Genomic DNA, 24,697 nt, shown 5'->3' on the forward strand with positions numbered 1-24,697 from the left:
GTGCACTTCAGCTGTATTTCAGAGATTAAAAACACTTTCTGTTCCCTGAGGCCTCCAACTTTCCTTAGTGTGTTATTTTCTTTGATAACTGAAGTTCAACTGGGGATCAGATGCCTGTTTTTCTTTGATCAACGTGAGTTAAACTGATGGATGTTGTAGAGAATAAAAACAGAACATGACTTCATCTAGAAATCCAGGCAGCAACAACGAGCAGGACACTGACACTGACTGAACACATGAGCATCAGTCAGGTTTCTTTCTTTGCTGCTGCAGACGCCAGTTTGGCACCCAGCAGTGACATGTTTGGTGACATCAGTGAGCGTTTTGGGCAGCGGTCCAGCCGGCTGGACGTCAGCAGTCGTACAGATGATCACTATGTGCCCTTCTCAGTCCCTCAGTTCAGGCTCACAGGAGAAGTGTCAGCCAACTCCTAGCCGCACATTCTCATGTCTGCTTTGTTTTTCCTGCCATACGCTAACTCTCCTGTCATCCCAGATCAAGTTTGATAGTATACCTGTGTTTACCAAACTATTTCATGTCAAAAGTCTGTTTCAGAAAGTTACAGGAACATATGAGCCTCTCTTATCTGGAGTCAGAACGGTGTGGAGTCAAGATTTAATTTAATTAATTAAAAACAAATAGAAGAAATGAACATAGTTTACTTTTGGGAATGTGAACTTAGTTAAAAATTAAAAATTGTGAACTATGAACATGAAATAGTTCAGTTTAATCTCTGAACTGAACTTTAGGCTAGTTTTTAGCTGTTGGTGAGAGTTCTGTGGAAATAAGAGGCTGACAGACGTAAAACTGCACCTCCACGGTTGGACTAGTCAGTAATATTAGCTGCTTGTTGTGTCTTGTGTCGTTGCGCTCCCTTGATGTTTAACTGTTAGAAAAACTGTCCACTCACTAGTTTCTGATCATAAATAATGTAATAATAACAAATACACATGTACAGCTGTCCATATTTATGACAGCGGTAAGTGAATTTCTTACTCATTGCATTCTGATGAAACGTCCCGACCCCTCGGCGTCTGATGCTGAGGCAGAAGGTCCTTTAACTGCAGTATCTGACGCAGTCTGAAAGACGTTTATAGTCTCTGATTAATGCTGTGAAAGAGTCAGAGTTTGCTGAGGTTTAGGCACAAAACACTACATCCTTAGGTTTAGGATTTGGGGTTACCATGACCGTGAAAGTCACATGTCACTGAAGCCACTGTTAGAGTTTAAAACTGCATTTCTGTCAAACCAAACTCACCCAGATGTAACCCGGTTCAGACCCACATTGTGTCAGAAGCCATCAGGCCTCATGTTTTGGACAAAAAACAAAAACCAAACTGCACACATTCTGGTCAGAGATTCTTAACACATCCTCCTACAAATGTGACGGAAAGGTTTATCCAGATCTTGTTATCACAACATTTGGAGTTGTCCCTAGTGACAGTGGGATATCCAGGCATCAATCAGACCTAATGGTGTTCTCAACATCACTTGTCCACAGGCTTTTTTTTTTTTTTCTTTTTTAGATGGAAATCTGCCACCCCTTCATCTCACTCACGCTGGATCCCTGAAGCTTTTCTCAAACTAGGAAAAAATCAAATGTACAGTTCAGTGGCATCCCTTCCTAGACTATTATGCAAATATATTTGCTGCAAACACCTGTAATTAGTAGTCCCTCACATCTCTACCCTACGTTCTCCCCCACCCTGTTTTTGCTCTTTCCTGATGTTTGTACTACCCACTTTGCCTCCATGTGCTTATTCTACTCCCACGTCCAATACAAAGTCATTTATGTGCAAAGTATGTAAGATGTGTAAGATACTGGTTTAATGTACAGTGATGCTCCTGTGTTTTTCTGTTGTTTTTTAATTTTATTCATTTTAATTGGCTACTTTTTTCCGATCATACTGAAAACTCAATAAAAATGAATTTGGACTAAGTAATAATGTTTTAGTTTCACACGGGACATGAACTCTTGTCTCCTGGGTGAAACTCCTGTGTTTGATTGATCCATCGATCCACCCCACGTCTTTCCAGAGAGGACTTTCATCCTCTTTACACTACGTCAACAGCCGGGGGCGTTTTATCCAGGAGAGGATGGGTTTACATTGAAGTGACTTGAAAAGCCTGGTACGTCACTTTCAGTTGAACGGTTACTGTATCTGACGAGTTGGAAGTGAGGCTGTACTGGAGTTTTGCTAAGAAACTGTAGGGGCACCAAAAATATTAAATATTACATGATTCTGCTTTAAGTCATTTGCGTTCCCAGGCTGTTATGTGATCTAAAATTCAGACTTTAAACACAACACCGCACCCACTCTTCTGTGCAGCTCGGCACGGTTCCTGACATCACTTCGTCTGGTCTTGGCAGCTCATCAAGATACAAACTCGGAGGCCTGGTTTACACGTCTGCTGAAAAATCCCTGGATTTTGTGGGTTCACGGCTCGGTATCATTTTCTCGTCTGCCCGTGCCAACGTGCCGCAGCATGTAATCGGCCGTGTGTTCAGACCAGCCAGCCAGTCTGGAGTCTGAGCAGGGCTGTGAAACACCAGTACGAGAGGAGGAGCAGGTTTACTGGTCTGACTTCCTCTGAATATCCAACCTCACCACATCTGGTTTAGTAGTTGATTGATACTGGACACGGAGGCTCTGAAATTAAAGAGGCAACTGCAATGTTTTCATGTGATCTCTACGGTCCCAAAAGCTGCTCTCATACATCTGCTCAAGAGTCTCAACACACCAAAGCAAAGAGACAGACTTTAATACCTGTATTATCCTCATAACTAGATCTTAGACAAGTGTAATTAAAATGTAATTAGTTTGTGTTATTATAACAAATACAAATCCCTGATATCCATGTTTCAAAGTAAGAATTTAATTTATTCTCAGGTATGTTTAAGCCTCTGATGTTACAGCTTTCACAGATAATTCTCGTGTTTTTTTCCATTATTAATGACTCATGGTGCAGAGATTTACCTTTTAAAGCTCATCTATGCCCCCTTCATGAAAATAGATTAGTCCATTTCAAAGTAACTGCCAATGCCAATTAAAGTCGACTAGCAACATTCACCATTAAAATATATGAGCCTCTTCCTTTTCTCTCAAAAGAGAATAGGAAGCCTGACACTGTTAGACTGATTTACAACTGTGAATTACCCACCACAGTTTAAATAAACGGTCACGATTGGTCACAAAGAGATCCTGGACGGGTGGAAATCTGAACGAGAGGATGGCCAGACGTATCTGCCAGAGCAAAAGAAACATGAGCTCACAGATTCGTCTGATTCCCAGGCTACAACAATAAACAGAGCAAACCTTCTTTAGTTTTTCCAAAGGAAATATTTATTGAAAATGCAAATGTACACTTGTATGATACAAATCTTCATTGACTCGACTATCCAGGTGGATCTGTTTGGCGTGAACAAACATTAAGACTTTAGTCCTCAGAGAAACGGGGATCTTTAACGCACCGCTATGCCCTCCTCATAGTTTCTTTGCCCTCACAGATTTCTGTAATCAGGAATAAAACCAAATCAAGTTTTGGATCCTGTTGGGTTTCGTTTGTTCTCCAGTTGGGTCGAATGCTTCTCTTCTTCTCTCCGCAGAATCAGAACGGCTGTGCTCTATCAAACTCCAATAAATAAATAAAGTGCTCCACATACAGCTGGATTTAAATCAGTTAATACACCTCACTAGTGTTGATTATATCAAGTATATTTCACATTACTGAATATACAGTTTATTGTTGTCTGTCTAGAAGTGAAATATCTAAGAATTTCATATTGCAAATCATTTTTAAAAAGCTAGGAAACTGAGTTATTTACAAAAACAAGGCACAACATGAGGGATTCTGGGTAAATTATGACAATATTTCCTGATTGTCTGTATAAGAACCTCTTTTTAAAGACTTTTTAATATATATTTTAAAATCTCTTAATTTTCAGCACAGAAATGCTGTGATCAGAGAAACGAGTTCCCCTCTCAGAAACAAAAGATCAACTTACTTTTTTCCTTCTCTGAATATTTTCTTTTCTCCGCAGGCTGGCAGGGAGGTGGCAGAGCAGCAGTACAGTCAAACAGGAAGTTTTAAAACCTCTGCAGCATTTTTTTTAAAGTTCTTCATCATGGAGGAAACCAGTGGAGTCTCTGGGGTTTGACTACAATCTGGATTTCAGTGGATAACAACTATGGAGAAATGACTGATCCTATCAAGTTATCATTAGAAAAATATTAAGAGACATGAAAAAACTCCTTTTCGTAATTTCAACAATCAATCAATCAAGTGCGATAAAATAATCTTCTCACTTTCTGTGAGCAATAGACAATAAACACTGTGTGAGTTCTATTTATCTGCTCTAATATGTTATTTTAGAAATACATATCAATATTATGGAAGCAAAGAACGGCCGTGCTTGAAATTATTTTTTTAATGATGTTATCTCGATGCAACAAAAGGCCAATTTCTCGAGATAATAAGATAATTTATCGAGAGAAAATTACTTTTGTTTTCTTAAGATAACAGGATAATTGTGGAGAGCCATAAATTGAGTGTTTGCACTAATCAATAATCTAAATTATCTTAATTTTTTTTCCCCTTGATATTTCAAAATGCAACATCACTGCCAGGTGATCTCATTTCATATATTAGAGCACAGAAAACTAACTAACTATTGCTGATGGGAAATTTGAACCTTTTTTTGATAAATATTAGTATTACTGTGTTATTACCACAGATGTCAGTTAGAGGCTACTAATCTACTCCAACATAATCTCATTAATTTACATTAAGCTTAAAGAAAAGGTTAGTTTCACGGGTCTGTCTTAAAACAATAATCAAGTGCCCACATGAACATTAAAACAGTTTTTATTTGGTGGAATTGATCCTCCTGTTCTTACTGTTCATTAAAAAACATCCTAATGTGCTTTCATGCTTTTTTGTCATTGTCCCTCCTCCACAGCTCAGCACAGAAAAACTACCCACGAAACAGAAAGAGGAAATTTTGTACTAAAAAAATGATATAAGAACACACTCCTGAACAAAATGAGTGGATTTTGTCTCCATCAGTTACATTAAAGCACATCAGGAAGGGATTTTTTTAACAGCCAGTATGAACAGGAGAAATGATTACAGCAAGGAAAAAAAACTGTCACTTTTTCTTTAAGATATAATAAATACATTTACGTTTACATAATAAAAAAATTTCAAATCAAATGAATGACAAATGAAGCTCATCATGTGGCGTCATAAGTCAGCTACTATCTGATAAATATCAGAGGTAACAGGTCACCTTCAGAGCCCTGCAGTTTGCAGCTGCCTGCTGAGGAATACGACCTGCTCGGCTGCTCTGCAGTACCACCTCCCTGCCAGCAGAGGCACCAGCACAACAAACTGGGAACGCAAGAGTCAGTCAGTCACCCAGTCCTGCCAATCACAGTTCAGTATTCCACTCCCTCAACATCCTAAAGCAACATGGCTAAAGTTTCTTCTTCTTCTTATATGTCTTGTGGTTTTAGAGGATGTACGTCTGTACAGGGTTTGCGCATGTGTGTGTGTGTGTGTGTGTGTGTGTGTGTGTGTGTGTGTGTGTGTGTGTGTTTAGGACCACTGGCAGGAGCAGTCTGTGGGCTCCTGGATGGTGTAGCTGACCCAGGTTGCGTTGCCGCTGCAGTAGAGCTGCACGGAGCGTCGCTGCAGTCCCGTCTCCCTGCAGCACTTGCAGAAGCGAGCGTACGTGTTGATGTTGTAGTTGTAGATGCTGGCGGACGGACACTTCCCGTCACATGACACGATGTTCACCTGCAGGATGCAGAGAGTCAGTACTGCATACTGTTTTAACTCATAAATGATAAAGTTAAATCTAAAACTCTGGTCTTATTATCTGAAAGAAAGAAAGAAAAGCCAAAACTACAAAAATATGACTCACGTAGTACAATAATAACAGAATATGTCAAGGAACCATGGAGAGAAAAGGCCTGATCACAAAGGCCAGATTTTAAATTTTTTTTTGTGTTCTTGTCAGAATTCATTGACAACCTTCAGGTGCCTAAAACAGCGTCAGACACAAAACTTACCGGCCTGTTGCTGCGACAGTCATTCTTTCTGATCGTCATCCTCACCGTCACCTTCTGACACGACTTCCCGTCTTCTTTACCTGTTCACACGACGACAAACCAAATCAGTCGGAGCAAAGTTAACATGACGTCCAAGACAAAACATCTGACCTGCTGCGGGTAGAAGAGAACGCAGAAAACACCAGGAAGAAGAAGAAGAAGAACAAAGAGTCCTGGGAAACACAGAGGCTGTAGATCATGCTCAAGCTGTTTTGGTTTAGTGGATGGACGAATTAGATGAAGGAGGAGAAATTAAGCCCAGAAATCATATAAAAGCTTCAAAGTTAGAAAGCAGCAAAGGAGAAAGTCTCCCAGTCAGTGAGAAAGGACAAATGAAGCATCTTCCAAATGACACAAAAATAAAAATATTCATAACGAAAAATATATAGTGATGATGAGAACCTTCATGCATCTATAGTGAGCACAAAATGGCTTCAAACAAATCTTTTTAAACATGTGAATCTTTAAAAATGTGGAAATAAATAACATACATAAACATGCTCCATCAAACTTCCTGCCATGTAGCAAATAAATAAATAAATAATAGATAAATAAATAAACAAAACAAAGAAATGCTGAGCGTGAACTGAAAGCTGCTGTGAGTGGCATTTAGTCTTTTTCCACGACAGGTTCAACATGTTGGAAGTATTTTTGTTTTGCATCAGTTTTCACCTTTTTCACCATCTATCATCATCAGAAACTTTCTGCTCTCTAACAAGTAATCCAGCTGTTTTCCCCTGAAATCTGAACTGCTGGTTCTCAAAGGAAAATGCAGAGTAAAAGCTGTTTATGATGAAGGAATTGATTTGTCTGAGATCTACAAAATAAGTAAAACATATCACATTAATATTAGTTCATTAAAGAATCAATCAACAAATTATAAGACAGTATTGCAACTATTTTATTCAACATGTGCTGAACCTTTTTCAATTTGTTAATGCATTTGAGTGAACTGGTGAGCTGAGACTGAATAAAAACAGATCAAAATAATGTGTACATGATGATTAAAGTGCCGTTTGTTTTGATGAGTGAAATGTGCCAAAATATGCAAAAGGAAATTATCTAATTGTGCAGATTTGGTGAAACAGGAGGTGAAATTCAGGTGCAGCAAATTCAACTCTTTGTTTGCGCAACTGAGAGCAAAACACAGCATTTTAGTTACAGAATTAATTTAATACTGACCCACAACCCACAAGTGTAATTACATAAAGTGCTGAATGTTTTATCAGGTTTCTACAAGGTGTAACATTCAGCTTTAGTCTCTCATTAGTGCACAATTTTAATATTGTTTGTATGTTTCTTACAGACATATTCTGCAAAGTTGTTCATCTTTTGTGCTTATCAATAAACCAGGAGAGTCTTAATGTACATCCAAGTCATGTGCAATTGTGTCAAGAACTCTCACTTCTCTATTATCTGAGTTTTTCAAAATAAAAGTACAGACAATTGTTTCTCTAAAAGGAGCAATATCTAGTGCGCACAAATATTAGTCTAACCGTCCAAATAGTGAGTTGGAGCCACTGACTGTTAATTAAATAGGTGGAAATCCTATTTAAAATGCAGTCTATGGTTGAGGCGTGTTTTCACCACCGCCCTCTCCTCCCCAGACTCGGGGAAACTTATGCAGGCTGCAGGAACACTGCGGGAGCGTAAGACAAGTGCAACATCATAAACTGACAATCACAAGCATCGACAAGTCCTCCGATTGTAAGTTGATCAGCTGTTCATAACTGTCAGTCTCCTGTCAATGTGAAGTTAAGCCTGTTGTCCTGAAAACAGAAGCCCACTGCTACGAAAATACAAAGTCACTGCCTTCCAAACTCCTTTAAGATATTGCTCAATTTAACCGTCATAAACATCTACGCTTTCTAAAAGATAACCAATGATTTCTTATGATGAACATTTGGCATTAATTTGACCTCTAATTAACAGAATAGGAATTTTGACGGAGGGCTCTACGGCTGCAGCATTGATGTCAGAAAAGCGAGTATTTCAGTTTAACGTTTCCTTGATCCCTGATGACATAACATGATAATTTTATGATTTATTACGGTGTTGATGATTCTTTGATGATAAAATGCCTCACAGAGCAGCTTCAGTTTCCCACACAGCTCCCCCTGGTGGCTGCAGCTGTGGCGCAGCAGCATGCAGATCCTCTACAGCAGCTACATGTTCGGTGCAAAGACCCCCCGACACCAACCCACATCACAATCTACTGACGCATGCAGACGTCTAAGCCCGACTACTGGGCCACTACCAACAGTACATTGTTGGCAATCAACAATGCACTGCCCAGACAGTGCTAATGGGGAAAGAGTTTAGCTGTCGTGTACATGTACGTGATCCACAGGGAGGGGCGGGGGTTAATACTCGTTACCGTCCTCTCAAATGTGACATCATTTTGGGTCTATTTAAATGATTGTGTCCCCGCCTCCTTTTGAAGGGATAGTTCAGATTGTTTGAAGTGGGGTTGTTTGAGGTTCTTATAATCAGTGTATCGCCTACAGTAGATGGAGGTCGGCACACCCTCAGTTTGGAGAAGCAGCAGGAGTACGGGTGCTTCACTTTTGGAAAGTCCACCTAAAAAAATCAATGTCAGTTTAAGTGTACGCTATATTTAGAATATTTTCAACGCTTTGCTTTGGTCTCAAACAGCCTTTTCTAGCAGGATTTTGCCTTTTTATAAGCCAAATATCTTTCTCTTCAAAGCCACCAGACTGCTTTTGCAAAAATAGTAATTTTACCTCGAAGAACACAGGAGTTGGTGGTCTACCACTGCCTTCATCGGTCAGTTTGTTTGTGTTATTGTGACTGATGTGACCAGTGTTGTGCAAGTTAACACTTCACAGGAGCTAGCTAGCTAGTTCAGTTGCATGAGACGTGCAAGGAGATGAGGAGAGAGTCGAGAGAGAGGAGTGAGTGCATGTTGAGTGGATCTATCTGCCTGTTAGTCACTGTAACAGTGTAGCTCATACACTTCATGCTGTCTGATCAAATTAAGTTTTTCTGTAACAGTGACACTTCTGTCCATTCACTCTCTCTGTCTCTCCCTCAGCTGATAATGTGGGCGCCGATATCACCATTACAGGTCAAAGACACTCACGTTGATTAGTTGCAAACTGATCAATGAATGTCGTTCATGTAGTGCATTCATGTACGACACTGATTGTGACCACGGTGAATCTGAACTGATCCTTTAAAACACCAAAGTCACACAATAACACAAAAAGTACTAAAATTACTAAAATGACTGTTTTTGACAGAGGAGTCTGGTGGCTTTGGACAGAGAAATATTTGGTTTTTATAACAGCAGTTTCCTGCTGGAAAAGGCAGTCTGAGACTAAAGTGGTGAAAATATTAGAAATATAGCATACACTTAAACTGATATAAACTTTATATATGTGGGACCTTGTTTTAGGTGGATAAACTACATTTTGCTGCTGACCCTGTCCACAACAGTACAGTCCTTACCTTCTTACATGATACCCTTGCTGCTTCTCTAAACTGGGGGTGTGTTGACTGTAGGTGTGTCTACTGTAGGTAATAAACTGACTCTGGATAAGTACCTCATACAACCACACTTCAAATAATCCAAACTATCCCTTTAAGGTGTAAAAACACCTTTAATTACATTGTTTTGTCTTTTTTTTTTTTAGCAAACTAAAAACTTACAAAAAAGGGAACTAACAAGCAAAACAAAAAGTAATTTAAAAGCTTCATGCAGCAAGCAAAATGCAACATTTGTACCACATCATTATAAAAATATATATATTACATTTTGGTCACATGTTTTGGCTTTGTTGCGTATAATTTCTACTGATTTTTATTTCCCAGAGACCTGAAATGAGACAGCAGTTGAGAGGACTGCTCTGCAGAAGGAAAAAGTTGCAGTCAGATTTCCTGTGTGTTTTAACTGTATTTATTTTTATTTTTATTTTTGGAGGGAGTACATTGTTGAATATCAACAATGGCACTGACAAGCCTTGTTGTTTTTTGTACCTCGTTCACAGTTTGTGTTAACTGTGGGAGTCAAGGGGCTAACGGGGAAAGGGAACAGAGGGAATCCAGTACCTGGTGGGATTGGTACATGAAGATAAGCTGCAGCACATAAACCACAAACCCACTTGCATGTGATCAGATGCTTTTCAGTGACACTTTGAACGAGTTATCTGTTGCCATTTTTTTTTTTTTTTCCTGAGGAGTGAGTTCACTGAAAAGCACGCTGACAGATCTCTCTAATCTGAATACACAGCAGACAAATGTCATGGAAAACAACAGCTGGGCTCCAATCCGGACAAACTGGTCGAAGATTTTGGACTGAAACGGACAAACTGAAGGGCAAACATGTTGGAAACATGTTGAGCGGCAGATGGAGGCGCTCTTCAGTGTCAGCTGCAGCCTACAGCTCTACGCTAACTACAGAACTGCTGCTACGCTCAGATCAGATACTCACACGTCTTGCAGCATCCGTCCATGTAACTTACGACAGTTCCACCGATCTGAGTGCAGAGAGGAGTCAAAATGTTAAGACAGGAATAGAAAAAAAAAAGTTTGGTCAATATGTTTTTTAAGTTTGCTGCTCTTTGGTTTATATCTCTGATGGCTGGTATTTTGTGAAAACATTCAATATGTCAAAAAACATTTCTGAGTATTCATGGCTTTTTGCCTGAGAAACCTTTTAGATCAGTGGTTCTTTTTCTGTCATTCCCTCGATTTTGATTAGAATTTTTATCAACCAGCAACTAATTAGTGCTTGAATGAAAAATGCAAATAAAACTTAGACGTTACAAATGCAAGTTAACTTGTTAACACTATCTCGATATAGATCTCCAGAGCAGGAAAGGCCTCGTTTTATCTCAGATACGACTGACATAATAACGTCTTTTCTTCCTCTTGCTTCTACATGTTGATGTGTTCAAAGAAACACATGAAATATTTAAAAAATATGGTGTTGTCTGTTTATATATTAAAAGCATTCTCTACTCCAATAAAGTAGAAGCATGTGACAGATTTTCAAGCCAACCTGCAACATTATAAGCTGGAAAAGAGTAATTAATAAACTATTTTTCAGATACAAACATACTATCTACATAATGGCAATATTAAGCAATGAAATATTGTCATAGCACGACACTGGCACGACATAAGCATAAAATACACAAAGAAAATCTTCACTGTTCTGACATCTGGTATTTCAAATTCGCTGTGTGTACGTTTAGTTGGTATCCATGCAACTATAGAAGAAAATTATGATTTACACTCAGTATTCATGACTTTGCATGAATTATGTTTGTGTCTATTTGTCAAAGTTTGTGCGTGTGTGTGTGTGTGTGTGTGTGTGTGTGCGTGTGTGTGTGTGTGTGTGTGTGTGTGTGTGTGTGTGTGTGTGTGTGTGTGTGTGTGTGTGTGTGTTGCTGCTTGCTGACCTTCATACACTCCGTCTCGTTGAACGGTGGACAGCTGAAGGAGTAGGAGATGAGTGTGGGTCCTGACAGAGTGTCTGTGCAGTCGAACTTCATGCAGTTTGAGACCCACGACTTCCCCGGCTGAAAACACACCGGCAGCATCAACAACAGCAGCTCAGATGAACTTTGTGCCAGACTCACTTCGGTACAACAGTTCAGTTCAAACTACAACTTATATGAAACAAATGAGAAAATATTCAGCATCACTGTTAATATATAATTAACATATAATTAGTTCCTACCTTATAGAGAACTGTGGTCCCGTTCTCGTGTTCGTAGAGGCAGGAAATATTCTTACAAACCCCGCAGCACGTCGACTGGTCCTTTGGAGGGATGTAGATCTGATTCTGAAACACAAAAACATCCACGATTAGTTTTGTGAAAAAACGAAAAAAAAAAAAATGAAAATTAGGAAAAGACAGAATTCTTTCAGGAAGGAAAGAAGAGAAGATGTTTACGTTTATTCAAATTAGTGTAAGTGTGTGTTCTGTCTATGTTAATAAAGGTAAAACAGAGTTCGGGTGATTTTATGACAGTTTGATTAAGAAAAATATATCTGAATATTGCAGCACTGACCGCTTACCTTTACTTTTACCTTTAAAAACAAATTAAAACACCATAGATCTATTTTCTACCTTCCAGGGGGAGTTTTGCTGGACATTAGGCCAGGAGCTAAGCTAATAAATTCTGATTTTATTCATAAAATGTCATAAAATGGTAAAAAAAAATGTTGCCAATTAATTTTCTTTCAGCTCGACCTGCGATAATAAATCTGGCTGAATGGTAAAATCTTATTTGTCTGTATAGCAGGAGATATTTTACCTGTTTATCTGGGAGTTTTGGCTTCTGTGGCTCTTTTCTGAATTCAGATATTTTTAAAAGAAAAGGAAGAAGGAGGAAAAGAAGAAGCAGAGGAATCAGTTTAAGATCAAGAAAAGGAACAAGTTGAAGGAAAAGAAGAGCTGTCAGGTCCCGTGTGGGTGTACTGGTGTGCGTGTGTGTGCTGTGGTCTTACTGGTTGGCAGTGGGCGGAGCAGTTGATGCTGCTGGTGCGGAGCAGGTGGAAGCCGCTCGCCGGGTCGAGGCTGCGGCTGCACTGCCTGCTGTGACACAAGCCGTCGTCGTCGTGCTCCACCAGAGTCTGACCCGGCCGCAAGACGCCTCGCTCGCCGAACACACACACCGCCTCACGCACTGAACACACACACACAGAGGTCAGAGGTCACAGTGTACAAGGCTACTTTTACATATAAATTACTATTTTTTTCTGTATATTTTAATCTTTTTAATTAATTTATTATTCCTTGTTTTCCCCTATTGCTTTTGCTTTTCCCTAGTAATCCTCCCCGGCAGCACTCACCACACTTGTATCTTTTGCAGGCGCACTGGTTCTGCGGGTCGGACAGGAAGGCCCGGTCCAACTGGGCGGCCTCTCCCTGCAGAGCACAGCGAGAACCGGACCGGAGTCACACAGAGAACACACAGGAAATACAGACACACACAGCCAGTCTTAAAGAGGATACAATAAACAGTACGTACGTATAATTCATAAAGTTGGTTTGATGCTGAACTGTCTGGTAGTACAGCTGTATCTTTAAGACTTCTCAACTTTTTTAGGGACTAATAATTTGTTCAGTAGTTTTAAAAATACTTTAAAAACCTAAAGCTCTCTTATGGCTCTTGGTCAAGTTCCAACCATCTACATCAGCCATGAAAAAATGCAAAAGGCCGTATACAGAGCCAGTGTTTCATTTGTCCATTTTGGGCTACTGTAGAAACATGGCAGCCCTCATGAAAGAGGACCTGCCCCCTCTGTAGATTTAAACGTCTCATTTTAAGGTAACAAAAACACAATGATCCTTATTTTCAGGTGATTATACACTAATGAAAACATACTTACATTCCACTTCTGACATATTTTGCCAGTACATCCTCATAAATAAATAAATCATATCATAAATCTACACACTTGGACCTTTAATGTTAAACATGAAAGCCAACAAAAAAAGAGAGAATGGACAGATACATCATATGAAATACATAATTAACAACAGACAGACTGAATATTAAAAATCATGACTTACCAGGCCACATTTTGGGGAGGCGATCTTTTCACATGAACACTCTGAAAAGAAAAAAACAAGGCTGATTTTCACATTTCAGCTACAACAAAAAATTACACACTATAATGAACCTAAAGTGCCTGAAGTATCAAGGTGAATTTGGGCACAAAAGCCCCAAATTTTTTAATGCTGAAGCAGATCTAGCTGTGCTGTGAATTAATTTAAAAATGTTCCTGTTGCGATGGTTTTACGAGTCGTACCACATGTTTGGTTTGGACAGCAGCGACCTGGACTGGATACAGACACCACCGACATCCCAACAGGACAGCTGAGCTGAGGACACCTGTAGGGCTCACACACTGCATGCACACACACACACAAAACAAAAACATAACAGTCATTTACAGCTCTTGCAAGCTGCATGTATTAAGGCGTAACAGATGATTCAGCTGATAGTATCAACTGATTTTAACTTATCACAGGAATATTTTGTACACTTAAGGTAATTTAGACAGAATGTCTCCATTTATGTTTTCTAGTTTTTTAACAGTAAAATCTGTAAATAAATAAAACAAATAAATAGTGTGTGTGTGCTCTGACCACATTGGTAGGCGGGGCAGCAGCGGTCCGTGGTGTTTCCGTCCACCGTCAGCACCTCGCCGTCCAGGCAGACAGGAGGCAAGTCAGGACAGGAAGAACACACTGCAAAACACAAACACTTCATTCATCACACTGATGGTTTAAAATTAAGCTGCAGATGATTCGCTGATATTGAACAAGACACAGGAAAGTCAGGTTAGATAATTTTTGAACTGACTGCAGATGTGAGCGAGACAGCAGCTGCCGTCGGCTCTGGTGGCGATCAGAGCCTGGTCGTCTCTGCAGGAGGGAACCTCCGACTCGCAGAGGTCAGGATCACACTCTGTAACACACACAAGATAAGCACAAAGACGAGTGGGTAATGAGTGTAAACTTAAGTTACAAAATTTATTTAAATGACAAATAGACCCTGAACAGCAGAATTATGTGTGTTTTTTCTGAATTTTATCACCAGCATCTCCTCTGTTGTAAGAGTCTGATGTCTTTGCCTTTGCCTTTGAGAAGGTGTGTGAAAAACAGTGTCTCCCCAGTGGTGAAGTCAGTAATTCACCTTCTCAGGGGACATGAAGGTCCAGAGGACAAAGTCCCTGGTGGCTGAGTCCCACTTGCCAACAATGCATTCAACATATTACACTCATAGTCACTGTGTCATTGAGTAAACTCTGCTGGTGGTAAAAAGATGCAAAACATCTGTGTTTAGTTTAGATGATACAGATGTTGATGGAAATGTTATTGGATAAAGGTGAATCCCTTGAACAATAAATGGAAGTGATCACTGTTGATCAGAGAAGAAACTCACCACACATGTAGTCTGGACAGCAGGAGTCCTGTCTGTAGTACGACACCAACTTCTCTCCATATTTACACTCAGGAGGAAGCGGGTCACACAGGCTCTGGTTACACACTGCGGAGTCAGAAATCACATCATCACATTTCTCACATTTTCTTTTTGGTTTATAATTTTAACATGCAACGAGGCTCAGATTTGTTGAGTCGGATGCTGTTCCCGATTTTAAATCATAGCTCAGGAAGTCTTGCGGCCTCACCGCAGATTTTCTGCGGGCAGCAGCTGGCGTCGTCAGCGAGGCTGATGATCACCTCCCCTGCTCGACGGCACACCGGCACCGCCACGTTGGAGCAGTTGTACTCCACGGGAACGATGGTGTCGTTGTCGCAGCGGTACATGCAGCAGGCGTCCTTTGAGGCTTTCCACACCTCGCCATGTGAACGAGGAACGCCGGAGCTGTCAGTGCAGGCTGCACACACGCACACACACACACACACACAATTTGTAGTTCATTGGTAATGAGCTAACAGCACAAAAGCAGACCTCTGTAAAGCATAAATCAAAAAGACTGAAGCTTGATAATTAAGGTATGTATTTTTCAGATTTTCTAAATTACTTCTGAATGTGATCTCAAAACCTTCTGCTGTGCTGTACTAACAGTTAAACTGAAGTCTTACCACACTTGTCAGGTGAGATGCAGAGGGCAGAGTACGGCCGGTGGAGAAGCGTTCCCTCAGGACACACGCAGCCCTCTGTCAGGCCTGAGCACTGATCCGGGTCGGAGTCGAAGTCGTGATTGGGGCAGGACTGAGAGGTGCAGGCCGGCAGACAGGCCTGATACTGCAGAGTGTCGGGACACACGAAGGCTGCAGGAGGAGACACAAACATGTCAGAGCCTGAAACACATTACATTACTTTAGACTTTACAACTTAAACACTTGTGGGGGTGGACAATGGGTCCTGCAAATACCATCTATTGTTCATGGTAATGTCAGTGTTATTGTTAATTGCACATGATAATGTTATTAGGAACAACTGTACCTTCCCCTCTACAACAAGTCAAAATGTCTGCTGTGAATAAGGCCCACGGAGCTGTTTGTGAGTCGCAGTGAAGTCGATTCATGTTACGCTGTTGACAGGTGGGGAGATTTGGGTCTAATGAACTAGGCTGGACAAACATTTAGAAATCTTACGGCAGTAATCTGGACTCCTCCACTCGATGCAGATGTTGAATTTGTGGCAAGAAGCTACGTAGGCAGCCAGAGCCACGCACTGGTTGTTGACGTACTCTGCATCCCGTACCCAAACCTCACAAAACGTGCTCGGAGGGACCTGGAAACAAAGAAACAACATTATAAGAAAGAAGTCTGCTCCTGTGTTATTAATGAGTTCACAGAGGCGTTAACGTACGAAGGCGTGGCAGTGGGAGAAGGTGGGGTTCTGCAGCATAACCAGGCAGGTGGAGCAGTCGCTTGTGGAGCAGTTGAGCTCACGGCGGCGGCTGTGGCTGATGTAGCTGGTGGTGTTGGGAACCTGCCAGCTGTCGATGAAAACAGCTGGATCCTCGCTGACGCCCACTGTGGTGCCGTTGGCCAGAGTCAGGTCATTTGTTGGGTCTCCATCACAGAAACCTGAGGTGGGTGTGAGAGGGAGTCACAAAAACACAACTCCAGATATAACAAATATTGTATATCTCTGAGTGTGACAAATGGATCTTGCTGCCATGTAGTTGTTGTGACAGCTTAAGATCAGTGAAGTTCAACCATAAAGGTCACCACATTTTGAGGCTGTGCCCGGTGAAGCTGCCACACATGGTGCACACCTATCAGCATCACTTTGGTCAGCCCTTGTACAGAGCTGGGCAATTAATCACATTTTCCAAATTTCCAGTGATGTTCTCATTTTGTCTTGTATTATAAATCTAGCGCACCCCTTTCCTTGACAGCAGTGCCCTTTTGTTCCTCCCCTAAACTCTACACTCACGACAAAATAAAAGGCTTTGGTCAACCAGAAAGGTAAAACCAATTCAGCTTTGGTTTCAAGGATCCTGACGATGACATGGACTGTGCAAAATTTGTTGTGATAACTTCTTTTTAAGTTCAATAAATGCATATTTTCAAAGTCAATGATAATGTTTTAAATAATTGTGTTCTCAATATTGTCCAAAATAATCATGATTGTGATTTGTTCCATAACCGAGCAGCCCTAACCAGTTTCAGTTCTTGCTGATGGTTTTGAATAAACTGAATAAAACACCTGCACAAATCATTGTGAAGAAGCTGTGGCAAATTGTGCATCGAGTAACTACTGCAGGAGTAAGACTGTTCTTACCACAGAGGCCCATGGTGGGGAGCTTGTTGCCGGAGCTGTCGGTGTCGATCACCATCATGCCGGTGCTGTGGTACCACTGCAGCTTCAGGCCAGACGGGCTGCGGATCAGGTACATGTTGCCTGTGTCGTAGATCTCAAAGCCAAATTTCTTGAATCGAGGCTTGGCGTACCGTGAGTTCACGTAGAGCTGAAAGAAAACAAAAAGTGCACGTTATCAGATTGATTTCATCAGTGTTAGAAATCAATTTTGAGTGTTAATCTACTCATTTGTCAGTTAATACACAAAGTAAAAACGAGGATGAGAACAGGATCCCTCCTACCCTCCTCTGCAGCCTGTTGATGATGATGTGGTTGGATTTGTGGGTGATGTTGAGCGCCACCAGACACAGGTTGGTGAAATTCCAGAGAAGCTTTGGGAAAAAAAGAAGAAAATCAGGTTAAAATCAATGACAAAATGTTACTTCCTCTTCAGCTCAGTTGAGTTGCTGTGTCCCTCAAGGCTAAGTTCTTGGCCCCTTTCTGTTTTCTATATACAGGCTGCCTTATGGCCACGTTATTCAAAACCATGATCACTTTCATTAAGTGTGATCGACTTACTGGTGACTCAGAGTCTGCAGGACACTCCTGAACCAGGACACTGACGGTCTCATTGGGCAGCTGGGTCACTATGTAAGAGGCAGCTTTGTAAATGGCGACGCTGTTCCCGTCAAATGTGATCACATTCAGATCTGGAAACATCGAGCAGCGACCTGGAACACAAAGGAGAACACAAAGCAGCTAAAAACAATTAACTGTCACTGGTCTGGATAAATATAAACACATTTAGTCCGGTCAAGGCTGTGGGCAGAATCTGAAGCTGGATTTTTTTGGATTTCAAGTGACATGAGGTCATAAAATAAAAAGTGGACCATGACATATTATCTTCTGTGTGTGTGTTTTCCTCACATGGACAGTCCCACTGAGGACAGCACTTGTCTCCATTGACCAGTACGGCAAAGCCGAGCAGGCCGCAGTTGGGAGGGTCGGAGGTGAAGGGGCAGCTCTGGGATTTGTTGAACAGGACGAGCTGGTTGTTGACACAGATGTACTTTGTACACTCGTCGACGATCTCTGCATAAGGAGGCTGAACGGAAACAAATTAAAAACTGACAACTCAGAAGTCACACAACAAAAATTAAAACACAGATATGAGCAGGGAAGAAAAAGTGCGACATCGTGACTGAAAGAGGGCCTATTATGCTCATTTCCAGCTCTGAATTTTTATTCTGGGACTCCAGTACATCCTTATTTATCTTAGAACAGCCCTTCATACAGCCCCGCTATTCATCTTCTGTCTGAAACAGGCTGTTTTAGCTCCTGTCTCTTTAAGGCCCTCCTCCCTAAAAGCTCACTTTCTTCTGATTGGTCAACTTCTGTGAGTTCCACCTCATCCTCTTGTCATTGTGATTGACCACATATGACAGCTATCTGCAGCTTTATGGGTCACTGAATTTGTTTGAGGCCAGGCTTCATTGATTACTGTACAAAAACACAACATAATTCAGATGTAATTCTTTTCCATATACAACTACTTGTTATCATATGATTGAAATGTCCAGTTCAAAATAAAGTCATCAAGGAACTTGTCCTTCAAGCAGTTATGTTAGTAAAATGAAGATATAATAATTGAACTTACTGTGCACATCCTTGTAGGTGATACAGCGATGGACGTCGTCCTCTCCGCTGTGTGTCTGGTTGTTTCCAGAGGAGTGTAAAGGGACCCCGGTGCAGGAGTAGTTGTTGCACGTGGACTTGTATGATCGACTCTGTCGCGTTCAGTCGTTCGGGCCGAGGTGGGCGCTGGGAGTAAAGTCGTAGTGGCAGCGGGAACACCGGGCTCGGGTGGAGGCGTAACTGGTCGGGATGTGGATGGGGGCATGTGAATGTCTTTGGTTGTCGTGGTTTTCTCAGATGTGGTTGACTCTCTGGTGGTCACCGTGGGAACAGCTGTAGATTCTGTGACCGTTGTTAGAGTAGGGACAGGCGCTGCTGCAGTTATGGTGGTTTGGCGGGAAACTGCTGCGGTCGTGTCGACTCGTTCGGTCGTGCTCCTTGTAGTGACTGGCTCTGTAGACGTGGGGACGGTTGTAGACGTTACTCTTGGCGTGGTCGCTGTGCTGGGGCTTGGCGTGACAGTCGGCGGGCCAAGAGTGGTTGATCTGATGGTTAATGGGGGCCTTGTTGCTATGGTAACCCTTGCAGTGACTGGCCTGACGGTTGACCTCTGTGTTGATGTGACTCTTGGGGTGACTCTTGTCGTCACAGGAACTCTGGGCGTAGTTCTGATGGTGGTCGTCCGTGTGGTGGTGATGGTTGTTGTAGGAGGTGTAGCTCTTAGAGTGGACACCAGCCGGGTGGTGACTCTGTCTGAAACAGTCGTTGGCCTCGGAGCTGCGGTTGTAGTAGTTGTGTGCAGCGGAGACCAAGACGGAGGTGGCGCGGTTGTAGCTGTCGTTGACACCTCCACCCTACCAGTCGCCGGATGTGTCGTCTGTGTAATCGGCTGTCCGATGATGGGTCTGAGAGTGGTGGTGGCAACACCTGGTGGAGCTCTTGTAGAGACCGTGGTGAGAAGTGTCTCAGGTGCAGGCGGAGGCGGAGGTGTAACCAGTTTCCTGGTTGTAGTGGCTGCAATTTCTGAAGTTGAGATTTCAGGAGACGTTGTGGTTTTGCTAGTGGTTGCCGTGGCAGCAGGTGATGTTGCAGAGGTGACGACCGGCTGCGATGTTACAGGAAGTCGAGGCACTTCAGTAGTTGAAGTGGAAGTAATGACGTGTACAACAGTTTCCGAAGTGACCTCTGGTGTAGTCTTTGCAGTGGGGCTGTAGACAAGGGTGGAGGAGGTCTCCCGATGGGGTGGCCGCCACGGCTGGGAGGTCCGCATGGTAGATACAGGACGGGTTGTGCGCTCCATTGTTGGTAAAAGTGGTACAGTGGTGGTTTCTGTAGGAGACACTGGTGGAACAGTTGTTGTGACAGGAGGACGTGTGGAAGTGGTGGATGTTTCTGGAACTTCTGGAGGTGTTGAAGTTGTGGTTTTGGTGGTTTCCTCTGTTGGAGTAGACAAGGAGGTTCTCTCAGAATAGACTGTGGTGGTGGAGACAGGAGAGGTTGTGGTGTCTGTAATCTTCAGAGGTGGAAGCGCAGCCGAAGTTGTTGTAGCAGCAGGTATTTCAGAAACAGTGGATTCAAGTGTGGGCACTTTCTTAGATGTTGTTGTCCTCCAGTCAGTAGTAGCTGAGGTTGGAGCAGATGGTGCAGTTGTAGTGGGACCTGATGTTGGTAACTCAGGAGCAGTTGTTGTTGTAGAAGTCGTCCGTTCAGTAGGAGTGACGTGCAGAATCTTCTCCGTCGTAGCAGGTGGAGTTGTTGCCTCTGGACTTGTGGATGGTGTTGTTTTACTGGTGGTGAAAGGTGCAACTGGCGTGACTGACTCTGTGGTTGCAGCTGAAGTGACCACAGGCCGAGATACAGTCCCTGTTTCCACAGGAGGCGAGGTCGGGAGAGGTGAAGAGGTGGTGAAAGCTGTGCTTGGTAAACCAGGAGGGACGGGCGTAGTTGTTGTTGGAGGAAGTCGCTCCACTGTTACATGCTTCGTGCTGGTGTATGCGGTCGTAGCTGTACTGGGCACAGTTGTCCTGTCTGTGACTGTAGACGTCTTTGAGACCGGAGGAGGACTTGGACTAGAGGAGGTAACAATCGGAGTGACTTCAGCTGAAGGTGTTGTAGCTGCTGTGGTCTCTGTGGTTGGGTGCACGACACCAGGGGGACGGGTACTGATGGTGGTTGGACCTTCGACGGAGCTTGTGCTGGGTGCTGCGGTGGTGGATGGCTGCAGGGTGGTGGCGGTGGTGGTGTAGAACGGCTTCAGGAGGTCGGTGGGTTTGGTGGAGGAGGTGAGCCAGAGCAGAGCGGTGATGGCGAAGGGAGCGCTGCTCGTCCTGGACGTGCTCAGGCTGAACGGGGTGACAGCTCTTGTCGTCCATGGCGTTGCGCCTGATACAGTGGTAGGTGGGACTTCAGTCACTCTAACAGTAGACAGTGGCTCCTCCACCTCTGGCCTGGCAGTAGGGGGCGCTGTCGGAAGAGACGGGGGTCCTGCTGTTCTGGAGAGTTCAGGCGAGACGGTGACTGGACGGGTCGGCTCGTCAGGGGCGGGTGGAGGCTGAGACGAGGTCGTCTGTGTGCTCACGGCAGGAGCAGTGGTGGTGAATTTAGTAGTAGGACCGGTGTGTGGCGGGGTGGAGGATGCAGTGGTAGTGGTTTTGAAGGGGGTGGTGGTGGCAGCAGTGCTCGTGGTGACAGCTGCAGAGGTCAGCTGAGCAGTGGACGGTGTCACAGGCTGCACAGCAACTGGGACTTTAATGCCTGAAGCCAAACAATAAAAAGTGTGTTAGAGAATCGCTGAGCTCAACAGAGACACAGAGTTTATGGCCGAGAGGAGCAGAGACAGCTTAGAGTCTTATTTTATGGAGGTTTAGGGATTCTTTAGGTTTGCAGTAACGTAAATAACGAATCCCAAACAACTGTAAATTCTGTGGTGATGATTGTACTGTTCATCATCTCTGTGCTTTGGTCATTTTTGATATTGTTCTATCTGTTTTAGTATTATTATATCTAAATGAATTGTTTTTGTCTGAAACTTTTTGTGTTGCTATTGTGGCCAGCAAGAGATGATTCCAACCTCAATGGTGCTGCAAGAGATTAAAGGTACAGTTCTCCCACAAAATCAAAAAATATACATTTTCCATATCCATAGTAAGTGGTTTGGTGTCAGTTGCAGAGTTTTGGAGATATCAGTTATATGCACACTTCCTTCTGTGCTGTGAGACAGGGTTGGATTATCTTGAGTAACTGGGTTGCAGTTTCTGAAAGACAAGAAAGACATTGCTGTTGAGCTTTTCAAATGTATTTTTTGGAGCTTTGAGCACTACAAGCCCAGTGCCATGTAGTCCCATTATATCTGAGAGAAGGCAGACATCTCCGAAACACAGCAACTCACACTGAAACAGCCTGCATGGATAAATAGCGCTACAGGGAAAAAAAAACATGTATTTTGGGGTGAACTGTCCCTTAAAATAAATTTAAAGATAACGGGTTAAAATTTGAAAAACTACGAACAAATCAGTCATGAATCATTACATGCTCTTACCTGCTTTTTTTTTTACTTAACAATCTCTAAACCTGACAACACACAGCCAGGTCTATGTAATGATAGAGCCAGAAAACAGTACAGTAAACACCTTAAGGGTATTGTGTCATTTCTTCTTTTAAATTCCTCACTGAGTCTAGTTTAGTTATTACTTTAGGGCTCACTTCCCTCCCTCCCTCCCTCCCTCGCTGTCTAACCCTTGCTTCAACAACACAACTACACAACATTGTGTTCCACCAAGAAATAAGTTTAAGATCTGAAGTAAAGCAATCAGGGGGATACTAACAGTCTTCAACATAGACACACCGCCGGGTGACCTCATCCAGGACCATGTGAGGGGGGCAGACAGGAAGGCAGCCCTCCACTCTGCACAGAGAGCAACACAAATATGTTAAAACATTTTCAAAGAAAAGCAGAAAGATCCACAGTATTTTCTGTTTTACTAGGGCGATTATTGATGTGTAGTCTTGTTACTTCCACTGCACAATAAAGCTCATGTTTCATGTTTCTTGATGAAATCACAGTTAGACTGGAAGAGTTTACTTATTTGGACTTTTCCTATATATATCTGTACTCTGTTTACATGACCTTGATTACATCCTCATTGCACTTTTTAATGTTTAATTTAAACAATAAAAAATATATCTAATTGTGAAATTAAATGTCCGGCAGAGACTCATCTATAAACTGTCTGAGTTGTGTTGTGAGTTACAGAAAATGTCAGAGGTCTCACTGAGGGATGGAGACGCAGGCTTCAGCTGACGGGTCGCTGCAGGTCTTGAAGCAGGGGACGACGCAGGAGTCGTACCTCCACTGACACCGAGGAGCAGGCGGGGCGTCTGGGATGGGGCCTGATGGAAAAAACACAATTCTTAACGCTTTTACTTCAAGCGCACATTACTGTTACGTCTCAAAATATGGTTTTGTTTAGCAGTTGATGTATAAAACTTCTACGAATGAATGATACTGGATTTTTTTTGTCGCTATATGCTGATATATATTCCACCTAACTGTAGAAAACAATCTGTCCTATAGTTCAATGAACATATTATTCTGTTCATTTTAATCATGATGGCCCAATGGCAGATGCAGACATAAATTACAATGCTTTTTAAAACGTACACATGGGTAAAATAAGAAAACTGCTCACAGGTTTTTCCACTCATCTCTGTTTTTCTTTGTTCTTGGGTAATTAGATTTGTAGGCTTTGGTATCAAAAAAGTATTCAAGTATCAATACTTTTGACAAACTTAGTCTTGATCCAAGACCAGCTCTGTGCTACTTAACTAAGAAGCTTTCACATCAACAAAATTTCAGATTTAAAACTTATAAATCTTCAGAAACAAACTGATCTAAGGAGTGTTATCCCTGCAATCTCGTGAGGTTTTTAAAGGTTGCATCAAATGGAAATACTCTGGATGTGATGTGTGTTGTCTGATACACATAACACATTTGGTTTCTTTGTAATTTTCTTTAAAATTGATTCAAATTTAAAATAAGGTTTTGAACAAAGCTTTGCAACAATACATGAGTGTGTAATAATGGACCCCTCTCTGGGTCTGCAGCAGAGTCAAACAGGTTAAAAAAAATCTGGTAGTCTCAATTAAACTGCTCATAAAATAAAAATCACTTTGATGTCGCCTCGATCTGCAGGAAAAGTTGAATGTGAAAGTAGATCATGTTACTAATCTGGACTGGCTGAAAAGGACCCGCAAATGTTTTCACAGAGCAGTAATGTGATGAACTTAGAAAGCCATTAGTGTCCGTCTAAAGTCTGGACCTCATCGCTCGCTCTGAATGCGTGCGGCATTCACTGCTGTCAGCAGGAAATCCAATCTGCTATTGGCTCCTACAACTTTTCCATTAACTAACACAAATGCTGCTGTATTTTTAGCATCAGTGATGAGCCTGGCTGCGCTCTGAGCAGAGTATGCAGGCAGAGGAGTCACTGGTCTTGACCTTTGACCCCAGAGCAAAGCGCTGATGACCAGCTGAACCTGGAGCACAGCCTGAAACCTCACTGATGGTTGACTAAGGCTTAAAAAATAAAAGCCCAGAATAAAACACGGCTCACAGGGGGAACAGTTTATCCAGATTATCCAACACCCTCGGGGAAAAGGCAGAAACTGAGCTCAAAATTCTGCAAG

At 42.3% G+C, this 24,697-nt stretch overlaps 1 protein-coding gene across 1 annotated transcript in view; it reads right to left on the bottom strand.

Moving 5' to 3' along the window:
• Positions 1-5,219: 5,219 nt before the first annotated feature.
• Positions 5,220-24,697, bottom strand: part of otog (otogelin) — a 72,387-nt gene continuing 52,909 nt past the window's right edge. The window contains exons 35-58 of the mRNA XM_084728819.1: positions 23,284-23,401; positions 22,837-22,916; positions 19,035-21,766; positions 18,305-18,482; positions 17,957-18,108; positions 17,680-17,769; positions 17,360-17,546; positions 16,439-16,659; positions 16,222-16,360; positions 15,706-15,894; positions 15,288-15,497; positions 15,041-15,145; positions 14,459-14,563; positions 14,242-14,343; positions 13,902-14,000; positions 13,663-13,703; positions 12,939-13,014; positions 12,594-12,772; positions 11,821-11,925; positions 11,540-11,659; positions 10,567-10,612; positions 10,113-10,184; positions 6,075-6,154; positions 5,220-5,799 (exon numbers count right to left, since the gene is read on the bottom strand). Of these exons, the coding sequence (XP_084584945.1) occupies positions 5,599-5,799; positions 6,075-6,154; positions 10,113-10,184; positions 10,567-10,612; positions 11,540-11,659; positions 11,821-11,925; positions 12,594-12,772; positions 12,939-13,014; positions 13,663-13,703; positions 13,902-14,000; positions 14,242-14,343; positions 14,459-14,563; positions 15,041-15,145; positions 15,288-15,497; positions 15,706-15,894; positions 16,222-16,360; positions 16,439-16,659; positions 17,360-17,546; positions 17,680-17,769; positions 17,957-18,108; positions 18,305-18,482; positions 19,035-21,766; positions 22,837-22,916; positions 23,284-23,401 (5,627 nt within the window). The 3' untranslated portion in view covers positions 5,220-5,598. The remainder of the gene's footprint in view (positions 5,800-6,074; positions 6,155-10,112; positions 10,185-10,566; positions 10,613-11,539; positions 11,660-11,820; positions 11,926-12,593; positions 12,773-12,938; positions 13,015-13,662; positions 13,704-13,901; positions 14,001-14,241; positions 14,344-14,458; positions 14,564-15,040; positions 15,146-15,287; positions 15,498-15,705; positions 15,895-16,221; positions 16,361-16,438; positions 16,660-17,359; positions 17,547-17,679; positions 17,770-17,956; positions 18,109-18,304; positions 18,483-19,034; positions 21,767-22,836; positions 22,917-23,283; positions 23,402-24,697) is intronic.

This window comes from Lutjanus erythropterus, chromosome 1 (genome assembly GCF_056507025.1).
Source record: "Lutjanus erythropterus isolate fLutEry1 chromosome 1, fLutEry1.hap2, whole genome shotgun sequence".
Taxonomy (NCBI): Eukaryota; Metazoa; Chordata; class Actinopteri; order Lutjaniformes; family Lutjanidae; genus Lutjanus; species Lutjanus erythropterus.